General features: G+C 39.4%; 1 protein-coding gene across 1 annotated transcript; it reads left to right on the top strand.

Annotated features, from left to right (window-relative positions):
- The first annotated feature begins 7,101 nt into the window (after positions 1 to 7,101).
- LOC136499718 (uncharacterized) lies at positions 7,102 to 11,298 on the top strand. Its single transcript, XM_066495273.1, has 10 exons — positions 7,102 to 7,303; positions 8,255 to 8,443; positions 8,643 to 8,737; positions 8,824 to 9,084; positions 9,187 to 9,261; positions 10,281 to 10,360; positions 10,463 to 10,574; positions 10,694 to 10,851; positions 10,951 to 11,023; positions 11,263 to 11,298. Exons 1-10 carry the CDS (start codon positions 7,102 to 7,104, stop codon positions 11,296 to 11,298), a joined length of 1,281 nt encoding a protein of 426 aa, XP_066351370.1.
- Positions 11,299 to 16,797: the final 5,499 nt, after the last annotated feature.

Below are 16,797 nucleotides of genomic sequence, written 5' to 3'. Positions count from 1 at the left end.
TCGAAATAGTGTGGTGAAAACATACAAGGTACAATGGGATCATCATGATGAGGGAGATGCAACTTGGGAAACAGGAGAGTATCTACAAAAAGCTTATGAAGAATTTTATAACAAATGGTTCGTAACCCAAATCTCGGGACGAGATTTTTATAAGGGGGGAGGGCTGTAACACCCCGGTGTTATGCCTGCACTTAGGCATTGCTAATCATGCATATCGTGCATCATCAAGCATCCTAATCACACATGCGTAATCTTGCATATAACAACTGAAACATTACTTCGAAACATACGAAACATGTTGTGAAAAGTAAATGATGCATACACTTATTAGAGTTGTTTTGCTCTGATTCTTGCTTGCTAGTTGAGTAGAAACTGTTGGTTATGCTTGTAAATCATCTAGATTTGTTTAGCACAATTTTTGGAGCAAGGTTTGTATTCAAATTAATTCAAAATTTTGCTTCCCAAAGTAATTTCCCAAAATTAGGGTTTTGAGTTAAAAATTTAACTTTGATTCTATAATTTAAAATCTAGATAGATTTGGACTTTGGTCATAAAAGCAAAGTTGTAGAGAATTAAATTCTAAGCAACTTTCATTTTTGGTACATTTTCATAAGAGGTCATTTTCTTGCTCAAAATAATATTTGAAAGATGGCATTTAAATTCCTTGAAAAATTTATTTGAAAAATGTTTTTCCTCCTTCGCGGGCCGCCGCCTCGCTTCTGGCCCGCCTGCCGAAGCCGGCCCAGCGCGCCAGCAAGCCGCCCGCAGCCGCGCGCCAGCCCATCGCGCCTCGGCCCAGCCCAGCCCCGCGCGCCGCGCCGTCCCCCTGCTGCTCGCCGCGCCACGCCACGACCGCGGCAGAAAGCGTCCGCCGCGTGGCGACCGCATGCCGGCGTCAACCGCCGCGCGGCAGCCGCGGCCTGACACCGCGCCCACGCGCCCGCCTTCACCTACTGATGCCCGCGCACTCGCTCACTCGCGCCCATGCTTCTTCTTCTTCCCTCCAGAGCCGAGAGCTCGAGCTCCGCCCTCGCCGCGCCCGCCGCTCCGCCGACGCCAAGCTCTCGCACCGCCACGTCATTTTCCGATTGCTCGCGCCCACAGCCGCGCCTCGCCTTCCTTTGGCTCACGCTCGCGCTTGCGCCGCCTTCCGAGCCCTGGGTGAGCTTCCCCATGCCTCGCCACCGACGTCCATGGCGCCGCCGTGCTCGGCCGCCGTGGAGCGCCCTCTTTCTCCCCTTCTCAGCCGTGCTTAGCTGCCTTCTCGCTTGCGCCATAGCCTCGCACACCTATTGCGCTCACTGGCTTGCGCTGCCATGGCCGGAGACGGCCGCCGGCCGCTGGCCGAGCCGCGCCGTCGCGCCAGCGCGCGCGCCCCGGCGTGTCACCATGCCCCGGCTGGCCAGGCCGAGCCAGGCCGGGGGTTGACGCCCTGTTGGGCCGTCTCCCTCTCCCTCGCGCTCGGGCCGCGAAGGCCGGTGATGGCCGTGGGCCAACTGTTCCCTTCGGGCCGGCCCAGTAACGCTTAAGTGAATTGATTTTCATTATTCTTTATTATTTGAAATCTGAAATGGTTTGAAAAATATTTGGATGGTCAAACTTGCTCCAAATTTGTTGAAACAAATTTTGCTAGGTTCCTTATCATCAGATCTACTAGGGAAAATTATTGCATGCCATTTTTGAAATACTTTTCTGTGGAACTTTATTTAATCATGAATATTGCTGATAACTTGAAAAATATGTAGAAAAATCTATAGGATTCAGAAAAATATGATTCTAAGTTTGTTAATCTTCTAGTGTCATGTACTTCTTAGGAAAAATATGTTTCATGCATGTGTTGTGGGAAAATTTTGAGGTGTAGTTCAAGTACCTTTAATGGCTGAATTCTGTTATTTTTGTTAGAGAGCAAACTTTGTATAAAACATGCATGTGATAATTTTTGTACAGTCATTATATGCTATTAAGAACCTAGGAAAAATACTAATTCTGTTGTTTGACACTTTTCATAGTACAAAGTAATTTCATGCTCATTTTTATGCTATAGCTTGTCATTTTTGTGTAGGATAGTTTACTTATCCAAATGCCATGAAATTTTTATGGTAGTCTGTTTAGGGTAGTAGTATGCTACCGTAATTTTCTCAGATTTTTAGGAACATCAAAAATATATGTTGCTATTCAAACCTATTATTAATTAGAGTTTAAGCAAGTGTTGCTTTAAGTGTGATTAGGAAATTAGTAAAGCTTTGGTGTATCTTTGAAGCATTTCATAAGGTATGTTAACTTAACATATTAGTAGTAGAAGAGAATGCAGTAGATGACATGTGCTTGTAGTATAGTTCTTGGATGATGTTGACTACCTTGCATTTCAACATATCCATTACATTCATCTCCTTCGATGCACCGTTTGCATAATCACTTACGCGCATTGCATCATACAGGATCGCAAACCGAGAACCCAGTCGTCATACCCGAGGAGCCCGAGGAGCAGCTCGAGGTGCAGCAGCAGGAAGTGCCAGAAGTCGACGAGGAGGACGTTGAGGAACTTCCGGAGTGCCCCGATCACTGTCCGAGCTCCTTCGAGAGAGGCAAGCCCCGGAGCATTTTCTCCCGGTTTGCAATTATTTAATTAAATACTTTACTTTAAATTGATGCATTACGTTCAGGAGTTGTTTGCAACCGTTGCTGCATTATACCTTGCTTACCTTTGTTATACTATATCCTTGTTACCCTGGTATCCGCAATCGAGTCAATGCTTAGCTGGCTTAGACCGGTAGAAGTCGGGTGATTTCCTGTCGCCTGTGAGCTATAGGTGGTTACCTAGATCTGCTTGGATGACTATGAAGTCATGGTATAACTAAGTGTTAAATGAAGTTGAGACCGGACGGAGACTTGCAGAGTTTTGGACTGTAGTGTTTCCGTCTGTGTCGATTAAGGACCGACCGTTGTTGGGCCTCGAGTCATGTTGAATGCATGCCTTACATTTAGCTGACCGGATAAAGTACCTTCCGACCGCGAAGCTAGGAGATTCTTCGGGCCGAGTAGATTGCCCGCAACGCACTGTACCGGAGCAGGTGTGGTAGGACACGGGGGCGGGATGATAAGACCAAAGTGCAGTCGGTCGGCCCCCGGGTACATGTGGTTCCTGGCAAACTCGAGATTCCTGGAAAGTTGACTCGGTGATCAATATCTCACTTTAGCGGGTGAGTGAGGTTTGTGTAAGGAATAAATCACCAGCTGGTTAGGAATCGATTCGAATCGCCATCGCTCCTGGATAGTGAGCACTTGACTTGAGTTACTTCATTGTAGTAAATGTTATGGAACACTTGGACAGTTATAGTGAATATGACAGTATGGAAATTATTTAATGATCATTGGTTATCATTATCTGCTTAATCACATGTTTACTCTAGAATAGGTGCAAACCTAGTTGACAGGTTAATAATAATTAACTTGGCAATAACGCTTCTAGAAAGGTTCTTGAAATGCTAAAATGCTTCTTTTTGCAAATGAGTCAGCTACCCTACTATAAAGCCCTTCATAATCCTTGGTGTCATTTATTTTCGGTCATGTCGGGTAAGTCTGGCTGAGTACCTTCTCGTACTCAGGGTTTTATTCCCACTTGTTGCAGATGGGCAGATGTATTACGGCTACTGTATCAACTGCCTTTATCCTGCGATGGGTGATGCTTAGGACCATGGGCATGGTCATTCCTTACGTCTCATCTAATGCTTTTGTTGGAGATGATCATCCGCTGGCACTGTATTTAAACTCCGCATGAGTGTGTGTGTGGTTTGAACAAATGACTTCCGCTACTTTTATTCGAACTGGTTTGTAATAACTATGTTTAAACTCTGATGTATCTGAGACCACGAACTTTTATGTAATATGTGATGGTGACCGCTAAACTTACTACGATCATGGCTGGGACACGAGTTGGTTTGAAATCCTTCGTGATTTCACGGACTACCGGGTTATACGGGCTTAAGTTTGTCAATCGTCTGCTCTGGTGGATGATTTTTCTTACTTAATTTCGTATAATTGGTCGGTTCTGTCACATACGGCTTCGTCCTGCTTGCTCGTTTTCCGTCCCACGTGTGTTCTGTTGTTGACATTATTTTTTGTGGCGTACGGGCTCCTAGTTTCGAGACGCGCTCGATTTTGTTGGCTTACAGCCGTTTTTTGTTGTAGTTACTGCCCTTATTTTGGGCATTTACTACCATTTGCGTTTGGTTGTGTGTGGGCTATATGGGTGACATCATTTTTTTGTTTCGTTGTGCGCCCACTTTGTTGATTTACATCCGTGTTTCTGTATTAGTTACTGTCTATATGTAGAGTAGTTACAAACATCGGGGTTTTGGTTGTGTTTTTGGCCGTATATGGATGTCTTGGTTTGTCCCCTAATTCGTACGGTTTGTTCAGTTACAACCATGTTTTTTGTCAGTTGTTGCGCTTATGTTTAGTAATTACAATCGACTGATTATCTATTTTTTGTTTGCGGCATATACGGATGTGTCGGTTTCTCCCATGATGCGTCATTTTTTGTTGAGTTACAGTCACATTTTAAAGTGGTTACGACATATATGTATAGTAATTACAACCACGTTTAAAAGTGGTTATGACATATATGTATAGTAATTACAATGATTGTATATGGAGGTGTTGTTTTTCATTGGTTTCCCCCCTTGTTGCATGGCTTCGTCCCGATTGCTCCTCTTCAATCTCTGAGTTATAGGTCTGGTTTATAGGGTTTTACTGCCTCTATTTTTGGTGTTTACAACCTTTTGACATTCTTGCCTCCTCGTCGGAAGAGTCGCTGGTGAGCCAACGCGTCGCGGAGCGGTTGCTCACCCTAGGGACTCGCAAGTGATTCACATTGTTGCAGTTGGTCTATTATTTTTGTTGTCTTGTGTTCATTTTCCGCTACAGTTGCTTGTGTTCGCACGGTGTGGTTATTGTTTGCCTTTTGTTGTCTCATTGCTAGGTCAGCGGTGTTGGACCTTGCCCTAGCGGAGACCCGATGGTGTTTAATTTTCGGCTAGCCATTCGCATCGCCTGCATGTGGTGTCACTGTAAGCATTCCTCTACCAAATCGCTTACCTTTGTCAAAGATTATGTAATCATTTATCATGTGCTTATTATAGTAAGTGGGGGATGTCCTTTTTTGCCATTTTTCTAGTGTCTGTATTTGTGCGGCATCTAATTTTTGTTTAATGTTTCTTTTTTTAATTTATTTGCAGTTTATTTTTATTTAGATGGGTGGACATCATGATACCGAAAAGTCTTGTTTGAATAAGAATATCTCTTGGGTTGATAAGGATGGCGAAGCATGTGGTGGTTCTAAGAATGTTGCATTAGAAACTTCGGATGTATTATTAAATGCTTTGTGCAGACAAAAGAAGCAGAGGAAAGAATAGTGAGGTTTCTTTTTTTGGTACCCTTGTTTGAAGTTTGTGCTCTACCATACGTGATTTTGTTATTTTGCTCTTATTATTTTAAATGGATTTGTACTGGTGTTGTCGGAGCACAGGGTGCAGGAAAGTCAGCTATGCATATGAAGAAGTGAGCTAGGCTTGATGATGTACCAGAGTCTTGTGAACCATTGAAAAAATATGCTATCCAACGAAGCCTAGATCAAAAAGAGTTGAGGTATTTTATTATCATTTCTTTTTGTATTTTTTTGTACAGTGTTATCAATGATTTGTAACAAATAGGTGTTTTTGGTGGTAACTGTGTGGTTTGCAATGTTATAGACACAATGAATACATATGCAGTGTATGTTGTTGTTTCAATTAATGAATTTATCGATTTAAGATGTAAAAAAATATTAGTTGAAATTATAGAAAGTTTTTAGTTGACTTTTTTGTAGGCCCCTAGAGTTGAAAATGTTGATGATGTGCAGCCAAATAAGTTAAATTGTCGTTGCTCACCTAAGAAAATCAATCAATTTGTTGAAGTTCTTAGTCGTGAGGTGAAGGAAAAGATTAGAGAGATGGGATTTGGTGGTCTTCTTAAATTGAAGACTAATCAGCTGAACAGAGGGGTGCCATATGGTTGATGGATACATTTGATCCAGAGAAAATGTTGTTGGGAATTAGAGGTGGCAAGAAAATCATCATTGATGAGTTTGTTGTTCGTTGTGTATTTGGCTTGCCTTGTGTTGGTGTTGATCCTCCACTTGTTACTAACAAGATCAAGAAGGATGGTGTAGATCTTAGGAATGAGCTGTCGAAGAAGTTGTATGGGTTTGTAACAAAGGATATAACTTATGCTTTTTCTTAAAGATAAGATTGAGAAGGAGTTTGATGATGATCTTGCGTTGAGGTGTTTCTTCATGGTTGTCTTCTCTAACCTGTTGTATCCAAACACTGATTTTAATATCAGGATCTCTAACATTGTGTGGACCGAGGATATTGGACAGATAAGTAAAATAAATTGGTGCAAAGCTATGATTGATGACCTGAGGACATGTAGTAGGTTGTATAAGGTGATTAAGGAGAAGAGGTTGAGAAAACTAGTAAATTTCATTTCTATTTCTGGCTGCGTGTTATTTCTATTAGTGAGTTTCTTTCTTCTCCCCCCATTATTTGTGTGTGTGTCTGTTGGTTTGTATTGTTTGTTTTCTTTCCTTATTATTAGTCTTGTTTATTATGTATGTAATATTATAAGTTGTTTTATCAGGCAAAGATAAAGATGGTGCAGACACAACTGTGGGTCCTGAAGATGGTATCGAATTTCGTGAGGTGAGAGTTGGTGATTCTGTTGACAGTCAAAAGGCTGCTTTTAGGGAAGATGATGGAAAACCATCTGAAAGAAGTCCCTAAAGATGATTCCTAGTTTTATGAGAATGATTGTGGTAATTTTGGTGATGGTGAAAAGACTGGTGGCCAAAATGATGGAGACACCCATGTGGGTGCTGAATATGATACCCAATTTAGCTAGGTGGGAGGCGGTAGTTATGTTGAAAGCCCTAAGACTGGTGGGCAAGATGTTAGAAAATTGTCTCGAGGTCCTGAAGATGATAACCAACTTAACAAGGAGGAAGCTTGTAATTCATTTGAAGGCGCCAGGACTTGTGTGCTAGGTGATGGAGATAGAACTAGAATGGTTGCGGATGGAAACTTATCTAATGCTAATGAAGGTGGTCGAGATGATAACCGGATTACTGTGGATGAAGTTGTAAATTCTGGTGAAGCTGCTGTGATTGGCGGTCAAGAAGGTGGAGAAACAGGTGGACTGGTTGAAGATGGTAAAAGCATTAAGATAGGAGTGCAAGATGGGGAATCTCAAGATACTCATCCTCCAAGTAATGAATTTTTAATTTTATTGATTTCTTTTGTTTTTTAAGGTTAAAAAATTTGCATAAGGATTTTTTATATGTTTTTTTGAGTGTAGACTAATTGTGTTTTTTGTTATTGTTATTATTTTTTACAACTCTCCTGTTGTGACTGGTTGTCCTAAAAGTTGGGATGATATAATAATTCCCTTAGTGTTTATTGATGTTCCCGTTGTCTTTTTGCACATGTAATTGTTGTTTTGCTAATCTTGTAACTAGTGTTTAATATGTATGTAATATTTGTAATATGTTTGATCAGGAGGTTATGTTCCGTTGCTGAGTGGTGAATATCATGTCAAACCAATCGGTCAGAATGCTGACTATAGTGTTTTATTTGGTGCTGATATCGTTAATATAGTAATATGTATGCAAGATAAAGAGTCCATAGATAAGCTTGTAACATGTAATGAGTTGCACTCGTTGTTGTGTGTGTGTTCCTGTGTTGGTGTGTAGTATTGTTTTCTTTCCTTGTTATTAGTCTTGTTGATTGTGTATGTAATATTTTAAGTTTTTTTGTCAGGTAAAGAAAAAGATGGTGGACACGCAACCGGGGTCCTAGAGATGGTATCCAATTTAGTCAGGTTAGAGTTGGTGATTCTGGTGCAAGTCCAAAGACATATGTTAGAGAAGATGATGGAAAACCATCTGAAGAAGTGGCTGCAGATGGTCCCCAGATTCATGAAAAGAAATGTAGTAATTTTGGTGAAGGTGATAAGACTGTTGGTCAAAATGATGGAGACCCAAGTGTGGTTGCTGAATATGATACCTAGTTTAGTCAGGTGGGAGGTGATAGTTATGTTGAAAGGCCTCAAATTGCTAGGCAAGATGTTGAAATTTTGTCTCGAGGGCCTAAAGATGATAACCAATTTAACAAGGAGGAAGCATGTAATTCTTTTAAAGGCGCTGGTACTTGTTTGCTAGGTGATGGAGACAAAACTAGAATGGTTGTGGATGAAAACTTATCTAATGCTGATGAAGGTGGTGAAGATGATAACTGGATTACTGTGGATGAAGTTGTTAATTCTAGTGAAGCTTCTATGTTTGGAGGTCAAGAAGGTGGAGAAACAGGTGGAGGGGCTGAAGATGGTAACAAATTTACTGATGAGGAAGGTGTTAATGCTCAAACCGTTAAGATAGGATTGCAAGATGGGGAATCTCAAGATACTCGTCCTACAAGTGATGAATTTTTTATTTTATTGATTTCTTTTCTTTTTTTAACAAATTGCTTAAAGCATTAACAAATTGCTTAGTTTTTTTATATCTTTTGATTGTATAGTAACTGTGTTTTTTTTGTTATTATTTTTTATAGCTCCTCCTGTTCATACTAGTCCAGTTAAAGACACGGATGATATATTAAATACGATGTATGAGTCCGGTCTTGTCGATTCTCCAAACAGTGGTCGGGTATGTATTTTGTTTTACTATTTTTTGTAGTTTTTGATATGTTTTATGCATGAAGGTTTTCTAATTGTTTTTTATTTGTATTTTAGGATTGTACAAATGCTAAAGATTGTGGTGTAGCTGGTCAAGGTGATGAGGCTGGTAAAGGTCATGGTGAAGCAGATGATGTAGGTAATCATGAGGAGGAAGGAGGTGATGAGAAATGTGATAGTGATAATGAAAAGAACAGGTACAAAAGGGGTGATGAGATTACTGCAACTATAAATGAGGATGATGTGGATAGAGGAAATGAGGATAACACTGGAGATGGAATACCTTCTCCAACTTTAGTAGAAAATGCTGAGCATGAGGTAGTTTCTTTTTCTTTATTTTATCCTCTTTATTATTGCTTATTACTTTATGTTTTTTATAAATTTTTTTTGCTGTGTATCTATTTGTTTGTTATTTTTTAGAATGAAACACGGCTTGATGATGATGTAGGCAATGAATCTGATGTGTATCTTAGTGAATCCGACGTTGAAAATGAGGTAATTACATAACATCTATCTATTGATAATGAGAAGATATATTTTTGTTGTATTTGATGCTTGTTTAAGCCTATGGAAAGGAGAGAAGAGTTGAGATTTTTGTTGGTATGGGGTTCGATGAGGCTGTTGTTCGTTCTGTTATACGTGATCATGGTATGTAATTTTATGATTTTTGGATATATGCGATGCTTTTTATATAATATATGACATAATTATAGGATTTTGGTATTTAGTTACCATTCAATATTTGGATACCGCTTTTTTTGTTTTTGTGTGATTTTGTGTTTTTGTGTGGACCAAAAAATGCTGATTCGGACAGACTCCTTATTACGGGAGAGGAAGAGGCTTTGGGAGTGGTGAGTTTTAATTATATGCTTGACTGTTTGTTTATTTTGTTTGATTTGATTATATGATTTTTTTTCTTTTTTTGTTGATGTTCAATGCTTTAATTATATGTTTGACTGTTTGTTTAGCATTCAATGCTTTTATTATTATTATTATTATATCTAAGTTTCTATTTATTTGGAATACTGAACACAACAGGATTGACAGATGGTCTAAACTAGTTTTTGATATATATATATATATATATATATATATATATATATATATATATATATATATAGACACACACACACACACACACACACACACACACACACACACACACACACACACACGAGGAGGAGTTTGATGGACTTGCAGGTGATGGTGGTGTGGCTACTGAGAAGAAGGCTAGATTTTTATTCTTTCTTTGATTGATTTTGCATACTTGGTGTATATATGTTTTGTTTTTTATTTTGTTTCTGTCACTTAGAGTAGTAAAATGTATTCAAAATCTTATATTTGTAAAAAGTCGGTGGATATGGTTTGCAATTCTGTAGTTGGATATTTATGTACACAGAGCAATTGTGAGTATGTCTGTTAATCTAAATTTAAAATGCAATGCAAAAAGGAGGCAGTTACTTTGGGAGTTTATTATTAATTGGATATTTACGTGTTTTTTTTTTTTTTTTTAGTTATGTTTCAATCAGAAAGGTCGTCCACCTGGTCCTGCAAAGAAAACTGTTGCAGAGAAAAAGAAGACGTCAAATCACAAGTAAAAGGATGACACGCACGAAGATGTTGTATGTAAAAGGAAAGGTCATCCAAAGAAGAATGTAAAGCTTACTCAAACTAAGAAGGAAATTGAAGCTTACAGGAGGACGGGTTTACGTTCCAAGGACAAGGACAAGGAACCTACAGAGGAACAAAAGTTTGCTGATAACCGGAAGATTCGTTTGCCACGTTCTAAGAAGAATGACAAGGGTCCCGTAGAAGATCAAGAGTTTGAGAATGATGAAGATCTTTATCATTTGTGCAGCCCCAATTTAGACTACCTAAGGATGCTTGTAGTGATCCTGTTAAGCTCCATGGTGTTGTTATGAATTAGTTGGATAACATGATCCGTAGCAGACTGGGGGACAGGCTATGTAGAATTCGTGGGGAGTTTATTTCTCCTTTCAAAATGAAGTATAAGACTCCCCTAACTCCCTTGGGTAAAGCTGAAGCATTGAGGGACAATATCAAGAAGAGTAAAAGCCTTAGATGGTAAGTTTCCTCTTTTTTATTTATTTATTTTGCCTGGACGGGCGGGCGTATTTTTGAATATTTAAATGGTTTGTGATGTTTTTTTCTTGGTTGCCGCAGTAGAGTTCTCATCAAGTATACGATGGATTTTCTTGGCAAAGATATTCTTTCAAGTCTCTATGATGGGAATGAGGTTGAGTTGCCGATGTTGTCATTTGCTGTCACGTGTTTACGATACGATGATATTGAATTCAGAAGCGAGGCTGTTGGATATAGGATCTTTTTGGCACCGGAATTCTTTTTGAGTAATTTGATGGATTTGTTGTGACATTTTTTTTATTTTATTTTTTTATGTTTTGCTTTTTTTGTCATATGAACATTGTAAAATGATATTTTTATAACTATGTTCTGTATTTTTTATATGTGATGCAGGTTGAGTTGAATAAAGACAATCTCCATGGTGATTGATGTGCTGAGGAAAGATTTGGCGAATTATGACATCAGTCGCGCAAAACTGGTAATTTCTCTATTTTAATGGTGTGTATATGTAGTTTGCTTAAAACATTTTTTTGGTCATGTGTTTATTGTTTTTAGATAGAAATTAGTTCTAATAAATGCTGAGCACACTAACTTGTGTATGAAAAATTATTGCTTCGATTCTGTAGTTGCTTATCAGAGTAAATCATGGAGAGCATTGGGCATTATATTGTATCAATGTTGTTCACAAAAGGGTTGACGTCCTTGACTCTATGGACTGGGAGAAGGCCACTAATGGAGAAAAGTCAACATTGGATTTTCACAAAGTTCTGTTCGAAACAGAGCTACCTCTTGTGTTTGATTGCCTAGAAGAAGTTACTAGAAGGAAAGAACTTGAGTCAATGAGGCGTTGGAGGAAACCTTTTTTTGAATGCCCCAAGCAGGTCCAATCAAATGACTATGGCTTGTTTGTTTGGAAGTTTCTAGAGTGCTTTGCTGGTGAAACACTATGCACAAATATAGATCCAGTGATTTTCTTTCTTTTTCTTTTCCTTTTTTATGACAAATGTTTTGTTTATTTAGTTTTTGACATTTCTTCTTGTATATTTTGTTTCTTCAAAGGAAAGGTCATCAGCTGAGGTCTTCTTTGTGTCACTACTTGGTGTTCCATCCACTCAATCAAGTGGATTTGCTCCCTAGAAGCCTCGATAGGTTTTGAGTTGGTGGTCGACCACCACATGAAAGAGATGAATGAGAGGAAGCTTTGCTTCGAGTTGTAAAATTTTCATTTAGAGCTAAGACGTAAGTGTTTTTGTTATGCACTTTGCTCTGTTATCGTGTCAGCATGCTATGGGGCAATGTTTGGTGGTGTGTAAACAAACTGTGAATTCCATGATACTACAATACTTTCTTCCCAGTGGTATGTGATGAAGTATTGATACGTAAATTCTGAAGTACTGTATACGGGATTTGACAGTTAGTGTTGGTTTGTTGCAGTTGAATGAATGGGTCGAGTTTGTGTCAGGCTTGTTGGTTTTCACCCGAGCTTTCTCATCAGAATTAACCTTGGTTGTATGTTGTTGAAAGCTACATCTAGGGTCAGGTGTGGCTTGTAACTGTCTAGCTTTATGACCATGTAACTATGTTTATTGTAATAATGTAACTACTCGTTGTACTGTATACGGGAAAATCAGTGAACAACCTTTTTTGTATCTACGAATGCATAGTGTTTGTTGTTCTGACAGGTATTATACATAAATAATCAATCATGTTATATAGCATTTCTATTCATCCCATTTTGAGTAGACATCTTCGTCTTCTAAAGTAGCATCGTCTGTTTGTATTGACTGTTCTTCATCTTCTTCGTCTTCCTCCTGTTCTCGGATCTTCTTCGGTCTTTCTCTTTTCCGAGGAGCTTCTTTGGTGTTGTACCTTGTCTTGTATCTCCTATTCTCAACTGCTGTGCTTCGATCTAGGTTTAATGGGCATGTTGTTGAGTAGTGACTGGTGTCTCCGCAGCATTTGCAAACCCTCTATTTCTGCCCCTCCTTTAGTGGCTTCTTTCGCTTATATGTACTGGTTGGCCTGCTTTCTGCTGTGTCTGACGAAGTCTTCTTGCTCTTCTTGTATCTGCCTTTTGTTGTTGCCACTGGGAGCTGCTTCATATGAATATGTACTGTTGGTGCATTGCTTGATGCAGGAATCTGCATACTGTTCTCCATTGAGTTTGTGTGATCTTCTATGTTTGCTGGAATGGCTTTGTACTTTTCTTTCAGCTTTCTAATGTCTATTGTGGCTTCTTCGAACCTGTTGTTTGACTTTGATGCTGCCTTACCAAGGGCCATAAGGTATGGTATTAACTTGGCAAGTCGCATTTGGTCGGATATGCTTCCAGGCTCTCTACCGGGTACGTCTTGTCTCAAATCAATCTGAGATATTACCTGCCTCGTGTATCATTTTCGTATGTATGTTGACGATATTCTTTGTATCTGTAGGTGTGTGAATGCCTTGATGAGATGGTGGTAGAAGAGGCATGTTGTATTTTCCATCATAAACAAAATTAGGTAATGTTAATTTTCATGCTAATGTATAATCAGAAGGAATTTGCATGGTATTGTAGCGAATATTGGCTTGATTTCTCTTACCAGTGTGTTCCCACTTCATACACTCATGTACTGTTTCTTTGTTTGCATATACTCTGAATGCATGTTTTGCCCAGAAGAATTCTCCCATCCCCTTCAGATGCCTCACTAGGTATCTGTGCTATTCACTTGGATCTTGTTCGATGATGAATGTTGTGCTCTTCATCCAAGCCCTTTTGAATTCCTAGTACACTTTTCTTGTGTAAACCCTGCTGAGTTGCTCGTCGTACTTTGCCAAGCATGCACGTAGAGGATTTGCTTGCGAAGAGTGTGTCTCTTGTGTAGCATTGTGGTCCACATGCTCGATGGCTTCGAGGCACTGCCTTGCAAACATGTGGAGTGATGTTGCTAAGTTTACAAACCCTTCCTTTAGCATCCTATTTGCACTCTCGCTCCTCTAGGTTGATGTCATTCTTCCACAATATATGTTTTTGAAATATGTTGACATCCACATTTTCCTCTTATCCTAGAAAGCCTGTATAGCATCATCGTTTTGTATGCCATATCCCTCGGTTGTTTCTTTCCATGCTACCTCAAATTCAGTTGGCTGTAGTGGCCAATTAAGCAAAGCTTCAATTTTCTCCTGCAGGCCTTTGTGCACCTTGTACAGTTTTCTCATATGATACTCCCATGGGTGTGTAATGTGCCATCGGTAATACCTATGATATGTTCTCTTGAATATTTGTGGTATTGCTATCTTCATCACAGGGTCCTCGTCTGTTTTTTAGAGGCAGTCAGATAATAGGATTAGGTTCCATAACACAATTCTTGGGGTACAAAGAATAATTTTAAAGTTGATAGAGTTATTTTAAAAGCATTTGATTTTCAACTATGAGTATATAATGTAGCAAAATACACCTAATTGTAATTGAGTTGCAGGTGGTCTTGTAACTGTTTTTTTTTCATTTGTTTGGACCTGTCTATTTCTCTTTTCTATCTCTTTTGTTAGACATACCTTGCCTGTCTCTGTGGCTTATGTGGAAATTACAAACATGTTTTTGACCAAGCACAAAGCTAGTTTTATAGAAAAGAACCATATGGAATTTGATGTTGTCTTACCGGTCAGGATAACATTTGGATCCTTGTTGTTCATGCATTCTCTGAATGTACTGAACAGCCACAAAAACGATTCTGTTGTTTCATCCTATAGCAATGCTTGTCCAAATACAATGCTCTGTAGCTGATGATTTGACCTGACAAATAAACCATGGGGCATGTTATTCTTGTTGGTCTTGTATGTTGTGTCAAATGTCACGACATCTCCGAAATCCACATATTCTGCTCTCTGGCTAGCATGGCTCTAGAAAATGTTCTTGACCTCCCCAGTGTTTTCATCCAGCTTTAACTTCCAAAAGAACTTTTCATTGTGTTTCTTGCATTCGCGGAAGAAGTTGATCAGCTTTGGCAAATCGTTCTCGCGTAGCTTCCTCGTGTATTCAGCCTTGCTATATGGATTTGTGTTATAGTTTTGTTAGACCAATATAATTGTGATGGAACATGAAGTATTTGTTACGGATAATATAATTTGTAACTTTTCCTAGGTTTTCAAGATGTACCTGTTCTTCATGTCTTTCTCTGTGAAGTTCATGTTACGGCGGCCACCTTGCAGCTCGGACATAACATTCATTGCTGCTTGATACGGGACGCCACATTTTGCCAGGATGTTAAAGATGTCAATGATCCCTTCGTCTCTATTCTTGTGTGCGTGCATAAATCTGGTCATTCTTGGCATTGGGCTCAGGGGATGGTTGTGATTGAGATCAACATATTCAAAAAACCAACTCTGCTTGTCCTTAGCAAATTGGGCTTTCACCTGTGCTTTGCAGCCTGTTCGCATTGATGTCTTCTCGGTAGATGTTTCGTTAGCATCATCTTTCTGATCTGCTTTACCTTGTTGCAAACAAACCATTTTGATTATGTCCTTATTTTGTATTTCCTTACATCGAAGCCAGCAAGGTTAGCATAATCACAGAAGAATGTGTAAGCCTCTTCCCACGCCTAGAAAGTCATACCCTGTTGTGGTATGAAATATCTAGAACAACTGGATCCTGCATATTTTGATTGGTGTAATATACATGAATCATGAGAATGCATGTTTTAACGAACGAAAGAAAGAAAAGAATATGTACACTTGTGGAATATTATTTTTTCGACAGTTCTGTATGCACACTAAATCCTTTTTGTAACTTGGTGTTCATAATGTTGCAACTCATGATAGAATTGTGTTGTAAGTGAACTTCATCTTCTACGTGTATGGACCTTGTTAACATATTCTGTACATATTTTTTCAATTGATAAATTTAATGAGCAAACCACAAACACATTGTTATTAGAGGCATAATAGAAGAGGTAGGGTGACCAATATATATATGAAATTCTAAAACAAGTTATCTGCGTAGATGAATTGCAAGAGAGAAGCATTTTACATGAGTCCAAGTCTCTTCTTCTGGTGGAATCAGCATTGCAATCGGTGAAATCATGACTGGTGGCCACATCAGTTGCTTGTGGAAGAGCGCATCAACTGGCCTGCTCGATGCTATTGTTATTGTCGGCCTACACATCACTGCACGTGTCACTGTTTGTTGTAGACACTTCTTGCATGCATTTTGTAGATAAGATTGCTACTATTTCGAATTTGAGATTGTTATGAGGTGTTACCTGATGCAATCGAAGCGACTAGTGTTGTTTTCATCGCTGCCGATGAAGCCATTTGTGTCATGGACACCCAAGTAATTGTTGGAGAACAGGTGATTTCCTCCTGCGAGGACGGCGGAATGGCACTGGCGGCGGCGCATACGTTGTTTCCTGTGTCCTCGTATGATAGTATCTGCGCCCGTTTCACGTGCCTATGTTTGTCGTGTAGCTGGTGCTGCTGTGTTTTTTTGTTTTTGGTATGTGCTGTTTCGTATCCAGCGAGGAATTTTTGTATTGTGTACGCTTCGTAGATTTTTTTGCTTATTGTCGACCCTCCCCACGCCCCCTTTTTTAATTCGAATAGTGTTGTAACTAGGTTTGTTTTTGTCCTATAACTGCTTTTTTCATTTTTGTTGGCGGGTGTCCATATAAGCGATGGGGTTGTTTGTTCTTTTTATTTTATTATTATTATTACTGATATGCTTCTAGCGTAGAAGATCATCGTTGTAGCTCTGAGCTACATGGTGTTGTAGTATATGTTATTTTCATCGTTGTAATTTGTTGCTATCGGGAAATGCTGAACAATATTCGTGCGGCCTTAAATTTTTTTTGGGGAGGTAGGTAGGCCAGGCAGTTGGGAATGGTCGATGGGCGGTTTGGGGAGCTAGCGGTGGTAGGGGCGGTCGGGCCAGGTCAACGTGGGGGCTTGGATTGC

Source organism: Miscanthus floridulus, chromosome 13 (assembly GCF_019320115.1).
Source record: "Miscanthus floridulus cultivar M001 chromosome 13, ASM1932011v1, whole genome shotgun sequence".
NCBI classification, from domain to species: Eukaryota; Viridiplantae; Streptophyta; class Magnoliopsida; order Poales; family Poaceae; genus Miscanthus; species Miscanthus floridulus.
Note: the sequence above shows the minus strand (reverse complement) of the source record. Positions and strands in the feature narration are given on the sequence as shown.